The sequence below is a fragment of the Protopterus annectens genome, chromosome 12.part0, assembly GCF_019279795.1.
Source record: "Protopterus annectens isolate FY-2018-M chromosome 12.part0, PAN1.0, whole genome shotgun sequence".
NCBI classification, from domain to species: Eukaryota; Metazoa; Chordata; order Ceratodontiformes; family Protopteridae; genus Protopterus; species Protopterus annectens.
In genome coordinates, this window is record NC_056746.1 from 22,473,599 (window position 1) to 22,491,140 (window position 17,542).

The 17,542-nt window shown below is 39.1% G+C and overlaps 1 protein-coding gene across 1 annotated transcript in view; it reads left to right on the forward strand.

Moving 5' to 3' along the window:
* Positions 1–1,472: 1,472 nt before the first annotated feature.
* Positions 1,473–17,542, forward strand: part of LOC122816340 (syntaxin-binding protein 4-like) — an 869,603-nt gene continuing 853,533 nt past the window's right edge. The window contains exon 1 of the mRNA XM_044089066.1: positions 1,473–1,873. Within this exon, the coding sequence (XP_043945001.1) occupies positions 1,809–1,873 (65 nt within the window). The 5' untranslated portion in view covers positions 1,473–1,808. The remainder of the gene's footprint in view (positions 1,874–17,542) is intronic.

The following is a 17,542-nucleotide window of genomic DNA, read 5'->3' on the forward strand; positions in this document are numbered from 1 at the left end:
CAACCCATCTTGTGATGTAGGGGTTTATGTTCAGGCTGGTGAGTTTTTCTATAATACCCGAGTGAGGAATGGTGTCGAACGCCTTGGCGAGATCAGGGTAGGCTGTGTGAACCACTTTTCCCTCGTCTATGGCCTTGGTAACTGTCTCGAAGAAGACAACCAGGTTTAGTAGGCATGATCTGCCCTTAACAAAGCCAAACTGGGTCTGGTCAAGTGTTTGGAGGTTTCCAATGTCTTTGTTAATGAGTTCCATGATGATGCGCTCCATAGCCTTGCAGACCAGATAGATATATACCTAGATATAGATATAGATACACATGCAGTGTCACACACACACACACACACACACACACACACACACACACACACACACACACACACACACACACACACACACACACATATATATATATATATATATGTAGGAGTTGTACAGAAAATCAATTGGGGCTTATAAAAAAACATATATAAAGTCTTCACTTGTCGTAAATATTATGGTTACAATAAATTCCTAAAACTAAATTTACAAAAGTTAGTTTCCATTTCAGAGTTCCCCTGTGGTGACCTCTAATAGGGAAAAGCCCAAAGAAGAAGAAGTAGTTTCCATTTCTAGCATTTACATGCTGCGTACAATTGTCAGCATGCTGTTGTTATTGATCCCTGTACATATTCTAAAATTAGGTATTGCATACCAGAAAAGCATGTCATATTAAGGTAATGAGTGACAAAGGGTGGAGAAATGCTGTTAATATGTAATAACAGTATCACCTGAAGTACAATGTGAAGATCGAGAAATCTAACATGACTCTCATCAAATGTTGCGTAATTTTTAAAGTTAATTCAACTGGCCTGCATTTCTCATTTAATAATGCCTCTGATTACAAGTACTGGCCAAGTCCGGATCTAGTATGCTTTCTGTCCACTCCATAATTTTTATTAAGTCATTCATATATAAATTGCTTTCTGTATAATTTGCTTATTTTAACGAATGTGATTTGTAGTTATATAGCAGGTAATATGAAGCAACACTGGAATATTTCCATAGAATAATTATGGTAGTATTCTTACTACATAGACTGTAAAGTACATTACTATGTCTAACACTGTAGTTACTGATGCACTACCCTAAATTCTGTTTTACAGATCCCAGGGAAATCAGCATTACTGAAAATGGGAACAGCATGGTTTGTTTTTATCTGCTGCACAGTTAAGCATAATTGGCAGGAGTATCCGTGTATGACTGCAGAATTGTCCTCATGTTTCCGGTGAGATCTGACTTGGCGCCTTTATAATATATTGTATCAGCCCTCACTGTTCAGGATTAGATGTGAGGACACAACTGCTTTCCCCTTCAGGATAGTACAAGCTCATCTTCACCAGCATCGCTCTATCCCTTCATCCTGGCAGTGCACCCTCGGCCTGAGCTTCACACAGCAGGACTCACTCATAGATGACAGGAGTGAGGGACTTTGAGATGATTAAAGTGGAAAGCTGAGTCAGGATGTGGTCACATGCCCAGTTAGGATTAGCATAGGCAGCTGGCTGACCTTGTAGCTGAGTGACCTCCTATTTTGTTTTGTTGGATTGGTTACAGAGGGAGATGAAGAAAGACAAACATACTCTTACCCACACATTTACAACCACACAAACAGCAATCACATAGCAACAACTTCTTTCTAACCACACAAACACAGAAATGCTTTGTCAGTTTGGTTCGTGAGAGCTGAAGAGGAAACTCATTTTCAAAACCTTCACACTACAACGACAGCAGACTGTGTTTGCCCCAGCATAATTTTGGTCTGGATGCAATGTCCCATCTGAAGCCAGCAAGAAGAGATCCTGAACATTTTGATGGCCTGTCATTAATTTACTGGTAATAAAAGTTTCATTTTTAATTTTAAAACATTTGCTTTCATGGCTCACTCTACTTTATTGTGTTGTCCTTGTCTGTCCGGTAATACTAAGGGTCACTGTGCTTGTGTCCCGTTAGACAGCTGGCACTTTGTTTGCAGAAGTACATGAGAAACAAGTTCAGTGAACACAAGTAGTGACTCAAATGGTTTGTGACCACTAATTATCTGGCTATAATATAATTTTAACTGGCTATACATACTGAAACATTCTGTAGCCTTACCACTGTACCAGGAAATGCATATATTACCATCATTTTAAATGACCTTGTTTGATAAACAATATAAGACAAAGAAGTGCAGGATAGGATGTTGTGCATAAATGCAGTGGAATGTGTTAGTTTCTTCTGCACTGGGAAAAAGAAAAATTAATGGAAAGAGAAATGAATGCGTACACAGTACAGTGTTCTCATCAGAGTGGTCTAGGAGAGGTGGAGAACATAGCAGAACATGATTTGGGATGTCACGACTCCTGTGTCTGAGGTAACAAGAATATCTCTTGCAAAATGGGGATCCTGCAAGCTAGCTGAAATGCTAAGAGATGATTAATGTATTGTGCTTTGCGCAAATATACCACAGAATGTGTGTATCTTCACTGACACTGGAAGGAGTAATATATAGGCTGGGAAACTCACTAACTTACCTGTGTAACAGGAGTTCAGGTGTATGGAACCAACAGATTTAGGTTATGCTAGCTAGAAATGAAGACATTGTGTTAATGAAGTAACAGGTAATAGTTCTTTTAAAGCAGAGGAGTATTTTTAAAGTAAGGACTACCTATCTAACATACTTCAAATATTGTGTATCGTGTGCGCGTGTGTGTGTGTGTTTGTCTCTTGATTGCTACCACTTACACTCAAGACAGTCTGTTTCTTTCTCGTATGTCAGACACATGCACACTGAACTATAACATTAGGGAAGGGATTTTTTTATGTGTTTAATAACCAGGTTATCCTTCTCAGCACAGGTGCTGTTTTAGTGAATATTTGGGAGCAGTGTCAGGTTAAGTGTTGCTTAGTGTCAAAATGGTAAACAAATGAAGACTGTGAGAATCAAACTCAGGAATACAGGATTTATCTCATTAGCAGCTCATAGCCTTAATCCTCTGCAATAGTCTGTTAGGCAAGTGCATTGTTTGAAAGCTATTCTTTTTTGTTATTAACTATCCTAGAAGTATTCACACTGCTTCCTAGTCTCTCTCTGTCATTTGTAAAAAACAGTGTGTCGTGAATAAATGATAAAACATATTTGCAAATTAAACTACAACAAATGCTGGAAAGTTGAAATCAAACTGATGATAAATCTTATCAAAGTAGTTTTCTAACTACACCACTGACCGACTTCCCTTCATATCTAAACAGAATTATTTCGCTGACAGTCTGGTGGCCAGTGGTTAGCAGCAAGCATGCCTGTGCTGGCAGGTGATTTCAGCACCTCGATCATGGATATAACTGAGTGATCCCAATGGATTTACTTTGCAACTATCCGTTCGAGTCATCCCCTTTAGTGTTGACAAAGAGCCCCTTGGAGCTCTTAGAGATATTAAGTAACAGTTGGGATATTGAAAAATCATACCTTATACAAACTGTCATTGTTAGCTCCATAAAATACATAAGGCTAAAATGAAACCTGACGTCTTGGCAGAACTGCGGTTAGATATCCAGTAGACACAGGATTATTCTGTGGGGCAGATGGGTAGGGTTATAGTAGTTCTTCTCTTCCTGTCCTCAGCATAGTCAATGCACAGGGAAGCATATTTACTTCTAAGCTCTGAGAGATGAGAGTCTGTTATCAGGTTCAGAGACATAGTTGCAACATGGAAGAAAGGCCTATGAAGCAAAATCTTTGTGCATATTGATTTATTGATTAAGTATTTTTTTGCCCGTTCGTTTGCCAAATGCTTGAGTTACTTCCTTGAAGGAGCCACACATTATTTTGTATGAAATAGCGCTATACACGAACAATACCTTTTGTGTTGTGCAAAAGACGTGCTGCGAAAATGAAATTCGTTATTCTCTACATTGCTTTATGTCTGAATATTTTTAACACAAGCAATCTCGGTTTACATGATGCATTTGCATGAAATAATAGTCATATATGCTAGTGTCTGTTACAAAGTGTGGAGATTAAATCATCGAATTTGCTTAAAGTATGTGGCAGCGGAACCTGCGTAGGACATAATAACTAACCTGATTTCATTTGGGGGACATCAGTTTTCCAAATAGTGATGTTTTTGGTCTCCCTTTATTTTCTTGATCACGGATTTCATTTATCTTTTCTTCTGTAATAGAAATGGCTCAGCTTTTTTGTGAATAATTACACCCTAAAGCTTAGAGTAAATAAGAATATCTGTTTTTTTTACCAATGTTTCATACAGCTTTGAGCAAGTTACATACTTACTCCTACGTCCTCCTCTGGCTGCTCTGCAAGCAGCTACAGGTATCTGTAAGTCATCATCCGTTTATTCATGACTAAAATATGAGATTTGTATATATGTTTACTATTTCACAGGGAATTGTGCTCAAATTAAATGTATGAAATGATACTGCATTTTCAGAATTATATGCCACTTAGGAGTTTTAAGTGTTTCAGACTTTCTAAACAGTATTCGATGAGGTGACTATGTCATTTTCACTATAATTTTGTTTATAAGCTGTGATATAAACACAATGCTGCTTTCTTGATTAATCCCAAAGATCTGCATTGTTTGCTGTCTAAAGGAGTGTAAATTGGTGTCAGATATGCCTTGCGTGGATTTCATGCTGTTGTAGATATTCTGCAGTTGTGTAGCTTGTTTCGTAACACAGTAACACAATTTCTACACACTTTATTTCCTTTACTAATAGTATCACAAATGTCTATGGTGATAATTTCAGAACATTTCTGACACATGCACTTTCCTTCGGTGATAGTATTTAAGACTGAAGAGATTAGTTAACATTCTTTTTATGAGTGATATAAATGTTTAAATATGTAAATTTGGTGTGTTCCCTTCATTTGCCAGCTCCCATTTAGAGGTTAAGATCTCTGACAATAATTAGCATGATAACTACACCCTCAATTAATTATCTGGACTCCCATTGGGGCTATTATTAGCACTGCATTCCTGTCAAGCAAAAGGAGGCTTGGGCATGAATGAGGATTGCCATATCTCACCCAGTCTTTCAAGCTGCCTCATCATCTCCACTTCCTCAAGCCAGTGGTGACAGAATGTCTGAGGGAAAGGCAAGGTTGTTGTACTGGAATTTCATAGACAATGGTTTTACTGTTTCCAATGTACGCCATGGTACTGTTGTACATCTGACATATGGCCATCCTCATGTATATAGTATCAGTTGCATAAGCTGTAGCTGACCTTTACCATACACTGCCATTCTTCCCTGTAAAGGGTCAGAGAAGCCACTGCCTATATTTAGTTACACAGGTTTATTTCTGAATCAAATTCACTTAAAAATTCATATGGAAATAATAGCCTTTTCTCTGCCAAACTAGTCTATTACTGATATTTAGTCAACAGTTAGTTTTCAAAGTTGCACCAACAACAGAGAAAAAAAAAAGTCAGGTTATATAACCTGCCCCATTCTGCAAATTAGCTTACTTATTTATGTAACCTAAATTATTAAAAACACTTGTTTACATGCATTATATAAATGTCACTTCCAAAAAGGGAATGAAGTGATGTTTTTCTGCACACAACCCTTCGATCATCTGTTTGTATGGGGTACATAGGACATCCTCTGCCTCCCACTATCACTTTATAAGATACTATGGCAACCAATTAGATATTTGACCACATATTATAATTTATATGACTCAGTTTTCAGTTCTTTTCTTTCAAAGAAAGATTTGTACCTACTTATCTCCATCACTGCTGAATTTTTTTTCCTGCCAGCTGACTTCAACATATAGGTTATGTTCATCTTTCTATTTTATAAAAACATATCTTCTTTTTACTTTGACTTTTTTCCTGATGATCTGGAGTATCACAGTGACCTTGACTGTATCTGCATATTTTGTTCCAGATATACCCTGCTCAAAACAAATAAAAAATCAATTAATTTACAATGCGTGATTGTTGTACATTGGCTCAGAATGCAGATACTGGCCATAAGTGATCAGTTTTTACCAAAAATTGGCTAGATACTTGCCCAGTAAACACAAATAAATACATAAAGTTTAATTGGCTAGATACTTGCCCAGTAAACACAAATAAATGCATAAAGTTTATGGAACAAACTTCATATACTAATGATTTTTTAAATGATTTTTTTCCCTGCAGTATCATTCTTATATTTACACATCTGTCCAAACTTCTTTAGGTTTGTTCAGCTTACTTAAGATCTTTTCCCAGTTACTTTGTCACATATTTCTAAAGCTCCTAAAATGCATCTTCAGTCTTATCCTATAGACTGGTTGCAGTCTACCCATCTTCAAAATAGCTAGGCTAACACCTATAGTTTAAAAATGGAACTTACAAGAAATATGCAGATCATCCACTGCTATCCAGTCAGTTTTTGCCAACATATCTGAAAAGCTGTTGTCTGTGCATGTTATCTTACTATGCCTGCTGTACTAAAGTTCTCTGAAGTGTTCAGTACGGTGTTAAAGGCAGAGAATAACACCAACATTGCAATGACAACATTCTTTATGGTGTTAGACTTTATCGGGGTTATAACTTTCTGGCAGGCTTTCTGTTTTTTAGACTCAACAGCAAATTTCACTCTGATAAGTTACTCTCCTTTTAAGTAAACATTCTCTCTTTAATTCTTAAATGACTACCAATTCCCCACTTAGAAAACAATTTCAGATGCTGCAGTGCCGATCTTTCTTTCTTATTTCGTTCCTTTATTTTTCAGTGGACATTTCTTGTGTTGTTTTCATTTCCTTCTCATGCATTCCTACCCAAGCCTCTCTCGTCTGCCTGTTATGTAACCATGGTTTTCACCTCATGCCTCACCTGCTTGTTGATAATTTTTGTTCATAGGTTCATAGGTAAGTACTAGGCTATCTGCCCGAGTGCATTTATAAGCCTAGCCAGAATTTGTTGGCTTTCGCCACCCCCTTAGATTAGTTCCCTGCGCCACTGTCCAGCACAGCCAGATCGGCACTGCATTGTTCTTATCTTTTTGTTCTTAACCTTGGATATGCAGATATCTTAGAGTTTTGTATTTTCTTGAATCACAAGCAAGCAAAATAAATGGTGTGATACTTTTAATGGACAAACCAAAAACTGCAAACAAAAAAACTACTAAGTCTTCCACACTGCATGTGTCATGCATATAACTAAAAGGTTATTAATATTTACATTAGTGACTATTTTTCTGAAGTTATGTAGAATAACACAGCATTCATTCTCACTAGAGTTCATAGGTTCATAGGAGGGTACCAGGCTATTGGCCCAAGGGCCTATATAAGCCTAGCCAAAAATGTACCCTGGCTTTCACCACCCAAGAAAATTATTTTCCTGTGCCCCTGTCAAGCAGGTCTTTTAAGGTCTTTCATGTTTTTTTTTTCATTAAATTCTGAAACTTTTTAAATATCTTTTCCCAGTGTATGCACTATACTTTCCACTATTAATGACAAGGAGATCAGGCTTAAATTTCAACAAAAATTGACTGCATTTACCGGAATTCTAAACATTGTAGCTAGTGATTCATTTAACTGTGTTTAATCTAAATTTATTTCATTTTGTTAACCAGCTAGGTAGACTGGTGCAAAGATCCTTTTCAGCCACAACTCAGGCCTAAGACAAATACAAAATAGTAGTATGACATACAATGATAAAATGAAAAATGCACAAACAGTGCTAAACATAAAAAGTATCCAAAATAACATTTTGAACATCACAGTACACAGGCTATCAAATTACAATTTAAATATTATAATGAGCAGCAGTGATAAAGGGTGAAAAGATGGTAACAGCAACGTTTAGAACATTGCAGTCTGTGGACTAATTATTTACACAAATTTATAAGTACAGGCAATAAAAAAATAAATTATTGCCTGGAATTCAGAAACATGCTCATCACAATGGTGGTCAGCCTGCTGCAGGTTGTGCTGTAGGTGCAATGTGGCTCAGACCTCATTATTGATGAACAACATGAAGACTCATTGCCCAAGCTGTTACTACTTACTAATCCCACTCACCCCATAGCAGAACCCTTGATGAAGGAGAGATGGTCATGGAAGAGGCTGTGTGCACATGTGCTAAGAGAAAAGTGGCCTGATAATTTATAGGGGCCACTGAATTGCTGAAATCAGTTGTTTTGGCTTTATTAAGGGGTGAAAATGGGAGTGTAGGACAGTAGGAGAAAGGGAGTAGAAAGCAGAGGAAAGCACACAATGAAATCAGGAAAGGCAAGAATGTGAGGGGGAGAGGGAGGAAAGGTCACTTTTTTTGTGGAACACGTCCCATTTTTATTTTATTTTTTGTCAAGAGGGACAGTTGGGAAGGATGTAAGGGAAGGTGAAGGTATGTTAAAATGTTTAAGGTATGTAGCAGGAGCACAATACTGAGACACATTTCTCATATGGGAGGTGCTGACACACTGAAGAAGGTGGAGGATAGCAGTGTTAAAGACATAATGCAAGCAAAGGGAAAACACTCGTGAAAACAAACAAGGAGGTCAATGGCATAAAATGGAAGGCTACACTGATCTGTTCTTGAGATCCCCAGGGGGTGGTCAGACAATACTCAGTCCACCCTTCCCACTGGATCATGCATGAGATGTTGCTGACAGGAAGAGTCAGGCATGTGGCTACTAGTAAGAAGATGAGTCTTCCCAGGTGACTGATGTAATCATCTAGCCACTGATTCACCAGATCCCCATTACCACCTCTGACAATAAACTGCAGGTCACATAGGTACCACCCTTTGCAGAGCAACCAGTGAAAATAAGGGTTGTCCCAGCCAATGAACCACTCTAGAGGCAGGAGAAGTGATAATTTCACTGTCCCCCTCCTCCGATGCAGCCACTGTGGAGGCAACCCTGAATGTTGACTGGGGAGACATAGAGGCTGACTAGGCCTGATGGGGAACTGTAAGGCCAGGCCTACCTACTGGCACTACCATGCCAGCTACTGTACATAATTACAAAACAAAAGAAATGATATAACAAACATATCACAATAAGTTAAAAATAAAGAATAGTGACAAAGGAAGAAGGGCGAGAGAGAAGGAAAGTATAAAATGTCAGCTGTAAAATACATACATATGAATGTGTCATACAATATGTCAGCCATAAAATACATACATATGAATAAGTATGTCATACAAAATGTCAACCATAAAATACATACATATGAATAAGTATGTCATACAAAATGTCAACCATAAAATACATACATATGAATAAGTATGTCATACAAAATGTCAACTGTAAAATACATACATATGAATGTCATACAAAATGTCAACCGTAAAATATATACATATGAATAAGTATGTCATACAAATTAAAAGTACATTTGCAAACACCTAATAAATTGATTAGCAGTACAAGTACTTTAGATGTAAAGGTTGGTTAGCTATTATGCGCTATCATAACAAACTAGTCACAGGTGAACCTTCTTATGATGTGTTATCTCATGTGCCTCTTACATTCAGGTGTAGGGAAGATACTCTACTTACAAAGTGCTGGGTTATCATCTTGAGACACTACTCACATACCGCTCAACCTGTTCGCTCAAGAAATCTGGACACAACCTAAAATAATGGGAGGACAAAGGCACAAAAATAGGGACAGATTTTAAATATTGCTCTTATAACATTAGAAAGTTGCTACAATAAGAGGATTTGTTTTAGCATGCATTTTCTGATGGATTTGTGAAAAACTGGACAGCTGAGATGTATGACTATTTGCCTTTCTGAACAGGCCTACCACCAAAATGGTGAAACATAGTACCTGTATAATTGTTCAGTCATGCTGAAAAAAGCATAACAACTTTAGTACCAATACAAATCCATGTACACCTAAACATACTTAACACAGTAGGGGTGGCTTACATGCATGCACCTGTCACAGAAGTAATGCAAAAATAAAAAAGGTCCTAAAGCAAGTCCATTTTAGTGAAAAAGTAAAGCCATATGTATCCTCTGCCTGGAAAGCCTTTCCATCATCCTTCAGTACAGAAGATGATTCTCCTTTATGGCATCTTGAACTGCTGCAATATAAAATACAGCTATTTTGTAATAAGCCTACAAGCAGCAAACCACTGATCTCTAGAAAATGGGCAGGCATTTACAATCCATCTTATGTGTCTTTACTCTGACCTCTTCTTTTCAGAGGCTCAGAAGGTCAGATGGCACCTCTGTGGGTCACTACATCAATGCCTGACATCCAGTTTAGAATGGGGACCCTCATAGGTGTTCCCAAGCAGGCAATCCCAGTAGTCCATAGACAGTAAACGAAGAAAGAATTATGACTTCTTACAGCATAAAGGAGTCCTGCCAGACACATTGCCATTATAATCACAGCCATACTCTAGGTCTCATTCTGAGAATAATGTCTTACTTTTCTTGTTTTGTGTTTTTGGCAATTGCTGGACAACCAGCAGCACAATCTTTGTCAGGGTTTGAAACACATTGTACTAAAAATGTTGATGCATGAGGGTAGAATAAAAGTGTGAAAAAAAGGCATTACATCTAGGCACTACAAGAGGTTCAGCTTTAAGAGCAGATTTGCTCATTAGTGCCTATGTTAAATATAAATGTAATATATATTGCATGACATCCCTATTTTGTGATATTGAATTGCCCAGGCATGCTCAGTGTTGTCTGCTGGTGCTCATGCAAGTTCACAAGAGTGAGTGAATCTTAATGCAAGCAGAGCCATAGCTGGCTGACCTAGTACCCACTCCTAGTCTCAAGTCTGGCAAACCTCAGCTCTTACTTTAAGAGCAAAAGAAAAAAAAAGGACAGGGCCACTTTCACTCTAAGTATCACCCTTCACTGCTACCCCTTCTAAGCAATCTTTTAGTACCTGGGTTTTAGGAGCAGTATGCACATACACAACTGTAGCTACAATGTTCTTACAATTTGACAGGTCTGTGTATCGCACTGCATTGGCCATTTCACAGAGGAACATTGACAGTGACTGGCATTTAGTTACAGTGATGCCACATTACAACAACCTAATGTATATGGCTGGCCTAATTTGAAATGGTGCCCTAGGCGAAGGGCTCCATGGCACATCCCAACTGCTTATTGTTTCACCCCCTACACACATTCTACAGTGCTACCCCCTGTTTTCAATCAATTCTGGGCTCACCACACCATGTAATTTATTTTTTTCTGTCTTCTCATTTTTGTTTTACTTTTCACCTTTTTCAAGAGGCCACAGCCTTCTCTTTGATCTGAAGTCTATTTTATTTATTTATTTAATTAATTTCTGTATATATATATATATATATATATATATATATATATATATATATATATATATGTATACAACCTTTTTCATTCAATGACAGTTTGAACAAAGATTGTGATTAAGAAAATAAATTCAGTATTGCTGTTCAACTTTAATTTTCCTTCCATCCTTTCAACACACATTATCAAAATATAATTGTAATAATTGTGTAGGAAATAACATAACTAAGCCCAAGGTTAAATATGCTGTGAGGTGCATTTTAGAGCATTCACACCCTTTTGATCCTGTGGTGGCCTGAACACAAATCATACGAGTAAGAAAATAATTTCATTCTTTTTTTTTCTTTCAGTGAAGATATAAATGGTCCTCAAGGGTTAATCTTCAAAGCTGACAAAATAGTAGCTCACAATTAAACTATCATAATAAATGTTTGAGAGGATACAAAAATCCTATTTGGGAAGAGTGCCTGCCCCTCCCCCCACCAAAAAAGACACTGTCTATGAATCCCCCTGGTGTTAAGATTGGGATGAAATCAAAAGGTTCATTAAAGGGCTGCAAATGACTGCTGTCATACATATACATGGCGTGCCTCCACACTCCTCACCCCTGCCCTCAAAGGCAGCCATCTGTACCCTTGCCTGATGTGTAATTGTAAAGTGAAAAAAAAAAAAAAGTTATCCCAGTAATGTATTCCAGCTTGCTGCTCATAGACAGCACAACGCCCCTACATAGGCTTTAGTAACCATCTTTGTTCACATCTGTAGCATGAGAAAAGTAAAAGAAACAATAACTACACTGTCCCAGCCCCATCACTAACTATGATGATCTCCTGTGCACACCAATTGTGAGGAACATTAAAGTAACAATCACACCATTCTTAGGCCTACACACAAGCTACAATAACCTTCTGTACATATCTCTAACCAGGGCTGGTTTTAGAATGGGTGTGTCAGTTCATGGCAAAGGCCATCACTAAGTTCGCATCAAAATACATTTATACAGTCTGATGTGTGAGACCCACCAGACCCCTAGAAGTTCTAAAGGTCTGAATGTTCTTTGATGTATTTTATGCTTTATTTTTAAAAGATAATAACTTGGTAACTGCATTTTTGGTATTACCCAGAAGAGTAATGTATGTGCCCAGTGTTACTGTGTGTACACAGATAAAAAACAGTGATATATTTTACTCACAAGTACATATACACCCACATATAAACACAAACTGCACTTTCACCTTCAGGGAAGCTGGGTAAATGCCATTTTAAATCTGAGAGCAAAAAGGCATTGAACAAAACTCAAAAATCAAAAAGTCCTTAAACTAATCCATACTGATACCGAAACACTAAAGCCAAAAGAAAATACACCAAAATTAATTGAGCACTTTCGTTCTTTCAATTCAAGTCTGTGAAGTTCTTGAATTAAAAGAATGTAAATACTATTTTAGCTTGTGCATTACTTTGAGGTGCTGGAGGAAACCAGAGCACATGGAAAGACACACAGAGACAAAGAAGCCATGCAGACTGCCACAAAAAAAAAAAAAAAAAAACAGTAAAGAACTGTGAAATGGCAATGCTACTCACCATGTCACTGTGGCGATGAGAAGATGCTTTCACACACCTCCTCCTCCTGCAAAACCACTAAAGATAACTACCTTTCATGTGCAAGGTATATGTAATGGCAAGTGAAAGAAATTACGGCCGCCTTGTTACTCTTAAATGCATTGTAACAACCCCCCAAACACAAGCATAACGGCAGTGCCAATGATGTTTATGACAGAAAGTGAAAGAAATTACAGCTATCTTGTTACTTGAACTGCAGCCCCCTCACAGACACACACACACACACACACACACACACACACACACACACACACACACACACACACACACACACACACACACATGCTCAAAATCATAAGCCACAGCCATAGTAGTTTTATACTAATTTCAGAAAATAGCAATACATTGTATGATATTAGTACTGCCACACCAGAACAATGACTGCGTAGCAGTCATCAGAAGCAATGCATTCTGGCAGTCTCCCTAATTTCACAGAATGTCCCTGATTTTTGCCTCATATTTTTGCCCTGTCTCTTATTAAAAAAATCGATTTTTTGGTAAATCATTCAGGATTACAGACAATCAGTCCATTAAAGTCTCATAATTCATATTGGCCGAAAAATGCATGTTGATGCAACATGTTATTATATTAACTTTTTAAATTAATTAATATAATATTAATAAAAAGTGTTTCTGATGTTGATACTTTATTCTGACATTATTATTGTTATTATTATTATTATTATTATTATTATTATTATTATTTATCTTTGTTGGCTGTGGTGAATATGTATTTTAGCAAGAGGGAGGAGCATAGGCTGACATACAAGAGTGGAGGAAGATGCACACAGGTGGATTATATCTTATGTACAAGGGCCAGTCTGAAGGAGATTGGAGACTGTAAAGTGGTGGCAGGGGAATGTGTAGTTAGGCAGCATAGGATGGTGCTTTGTAGGATGACATTGATGATTAAGAAGAGGAGGAGGAGTGTGAGGGCAACACCAAGGATCAAATGGTGAAAATTGAAAAAGGGTAATTGTGAGGAGTTCAGTGAAGAGTTAAGACAGACACTGGGTGACAGTGAAGAGTTACGAATAGCTGGGCAACTACAGCAGAGCTAGTAAGAGAGATGGCTAGAAAGGTGCTTGGTGTGACATCTGGACAGAGGAAGGAGGACAAGGAAACCTGGAGGTGGAATGAAGAAGTACAGGAGAGTATACAGAGAAAGAGGTTGGCGAAGGAGAAGTGGGATTGTCAGAGAGATAAAGAAAGTAGATAGGAGTATAAGGAGATGAGATGCATGGCAAAGAGAGAGGTGGCAAAGGCTAAGGATAAGGCGTATGAAGAGTTTATAAAAGGTTGGACACTAAGGAGGGAGAACTGGCTAGACCGAGGGAAAGAGCTAGTAAAGATGTGCAGCAGGTAAGGATGATAAAGGATAATGAGGGAAACACTCACAAGCGAGGAGAGTGTGTTGAGCAGATGGAAAGAGTACTTTGAGGGGCTGATGAATGAAGAGAATCAGAGGGAGAGAAGGTTGGATGATGTGCAGATAGTGAATCATGAAGAGCAGTGGATTAGCAAGGAGGAAGTAAGGATAGCTATGAAGAAGATGGAGAACGGAAAAGCTGTTGGTCCAGATGACATACCTGTGGAAGCATGGAGGTTTTTAGGTGAAATGGCAGTGGAGTTTTTAACTAGATTGTTTAATGAAATCTTGGAAAGTGAGAGGATGCCTGAGGAATGGAGAAAAAGTGTTTTGGTACCGATTTTTAAGAATAAGGGTGATGTGCAGAGCTGTAGTAACTACAGAGGGATTAAATTGATCAGTCACAGCATGAAATTATGGGAAAGAGTAGTGGAAGCTAGGTTAAGAAGGGAGGTGATGATTAGTGACCAGCAGTATGGTTTCATGCCAGGAAAGAGCACTACAGATGCGATGTTTGCTCTGAGAGTGTTGATGGAGAAGTACAGAGAAGGTCAGAAGGAGTTGCATTGTGTCTTTGTGGACTTAGAGAAAGCATATGACAGGGTGCCTAGAGAGGAGTTGTGGTATTTTATGAGGAAGTTGGGAGTGTCAGAGAAGTATGTAAGAGTGGTTCAGGATATGTACGAGGGTAGTGTGACAGTGGTGAGGTCTGCGGTAGGAGTGACGGATGCATTTAAGGTGGAGGTGAGATTACATCAAGGATCAGCTCTGAGCACTTTCTTATTTGCAATGGTGATGGAAAGGTTGACAGACTAGATCAGACAGAAGTCCCTGTGGACTATGATGTTTGCAGATGACATTGTGATCTGTAGTGAGAGTAGGGAACAGTTGGAGGAGACCCTGGAGAGGTGGAGATATGCTGTAGAGAGAAGATGGGATGATGTGTGGATAGTGAATCATGAAGAGCAGTGGATTAGCAAGGAGGAAGTAAGGATAGCTATGAAGAGAATGAAGAACAGAAAAGCTGTTGGTCCAGATGATCTTATTTCCTTGTTTCACTTGAAAGAAAGTTACTGTTTGTCATTTTTGCATTTAAGTTACCTGTAACACATTGCATTTAAGTTACCCGGCACTTGCTCACTAAAGCAATTATATGTCAGCACTAAAAAATTAAAAGCACTACACCCTCACAAACTCCCCTTGAGTACCTTGTTCCCCACTGGCCTTTTTTCAATTATAAAGGAATTCCCAATACTATTCTAGCATGTCCAAAGGTCAGTTGTCAATCTCCTCTCCAGTCCAGCTGGTGAATCTGGGAATCTTGAGGCAATGTTACAACTGCCTCATGTACACAGACAACCCTCTCCTCCTCCCAACAAATTCCAACACATGTGAGAGATGAAACCATATAGCCAAACTGGAGGCTAAGCTCTCTCAACTCAGTACTGGCATAACCAGTCAGGAGGAGAAGGAAACCACACTCACTACAATTCCAGTCTCACATAGACCTACCACGACAGCAAACCAAACACATAAACACACAAAAACATACTCGGAGGCTCTAAATAAAAATCTGCCTAAGCAGCAGACACCTCCAAAGCAGACACCCAAGCAACCGCTACCCCAAAACAAAAAGTGTGCAACACATAGCTCACAAAACCAGTGTGCCAAACAGTCACAGCCCTTAAGGCTAAACAACACACCTGATACACTTGTAATAGGTGACTCTATCATCAGGCACACTGACGTCCCGCTCACCAGGCTGAACAAGGAGAAGGTCATGGTGAGCTGCCTGTCGGGCGCTAGGATCCGCCACATAACACACGCACTCAGGTCACTCCAAGGCAAGTACAAATATGACTCAGTCATTGTCCATGCTGGTGTGAATGACCTGAGACGTACCTCCCTGGACTACATGAAAAGAGACATACAGGAGCTCTCTGAGCATGTAGCCCAGGCCGGTATGACCCTGACTTTGAGTAGCATCTTACCCTCACGAAGAATGATGCCACAATATGAAGACAAGATGATCAATTTCAACAATTGGCTTAAGTATTGGTGTCATTCAAAGGGGATCAAATGCCTGTCAACCTGGGATGACATGCTCAACAAGCCACGATGCTTTGCTAGGGATGGCTTGCACCTGTCACCCCTGGGCTTTCAGATATTGGCAAAGGCTCTTGCTACCCCCATAGTGCCTTTTTTAGGCAAGGCTCAAAAGACAAACCCACCTCCATAGGTATCACAAGGGATAAGAAACTAAGAGTAATGCTACTCAATGCTAGAAGTCTAAACCTCAAGATGCACGCACTCGAAACTCTTCTTAGCATGGAGAACATCAATATCTGTGCAGTAACAGAAGCCTGGTTCAAGGCTCCCGAGAGCACCCCAGCACTACCAGGTTATACCTCATACCATGCTTTTCGGCCCCAAAACCTGGACCGAACCACAAAAGGAGAGGGAGTATCAATATTCGTCAAAGATACCCACACCTCCAGGTTGGTGGCACAGCACGAAGCATCAGAGACTATCCATGTGCAACTAACAGTGGGTAAAACTGCCTTCCAGTTTATAGCCTGCTACAGACCACCCTCCCAAACCCAGGAACCCCACTCGGCCTTCCTGAGAACACTGGAAAATATGAAGATCTCTCCAAACACCATTATATTGGGTGACTTCAACTACCCAAACATAGACTGAGAGCATTACTCTAGCTCCAACACCCTAGCCCAAAGGTTCCTAGAATTTATAAACTCAAATGCTATGGAACAACTTGTTACCACTCCCACAAGAGGGAAAAACATACTGGACCTGATCATCACCAACATGGGGACTCTATCCTCCAGACCAGAAGTGTATCCCTCACTGGTAAGATCAGACCATAAACTAATCTCACTGGATATTCACATCCCGACCCCACCCCCTGCCCAGAAAACCACAGTGAAAAACTTCTCTAAAGCAAATTTCACACTCCTCAAAACCGAGATGGAATCCTTCAAAGCCCCCGGGCCTATGGAAAATACGGCCCAGACCGTAGAATCCTTTATAAACGCATTCTATGAACACCTTCAGGAATGCATGGATCATGCAATCCCAAATAAAACCAAGACCCAATCCTCCAAAGGCAGACGTCCTGTCTGGTGGACCCCAGCCATAAACAAACTATACAATAGAAGGAGGAAGCTACTACATGATAGGGCAAAATCCCAAAAAGGGAAGTCATCTCTGATCAGTATTAGCAAAAAACTACGGGCACTCATAAAATCGTCCAAG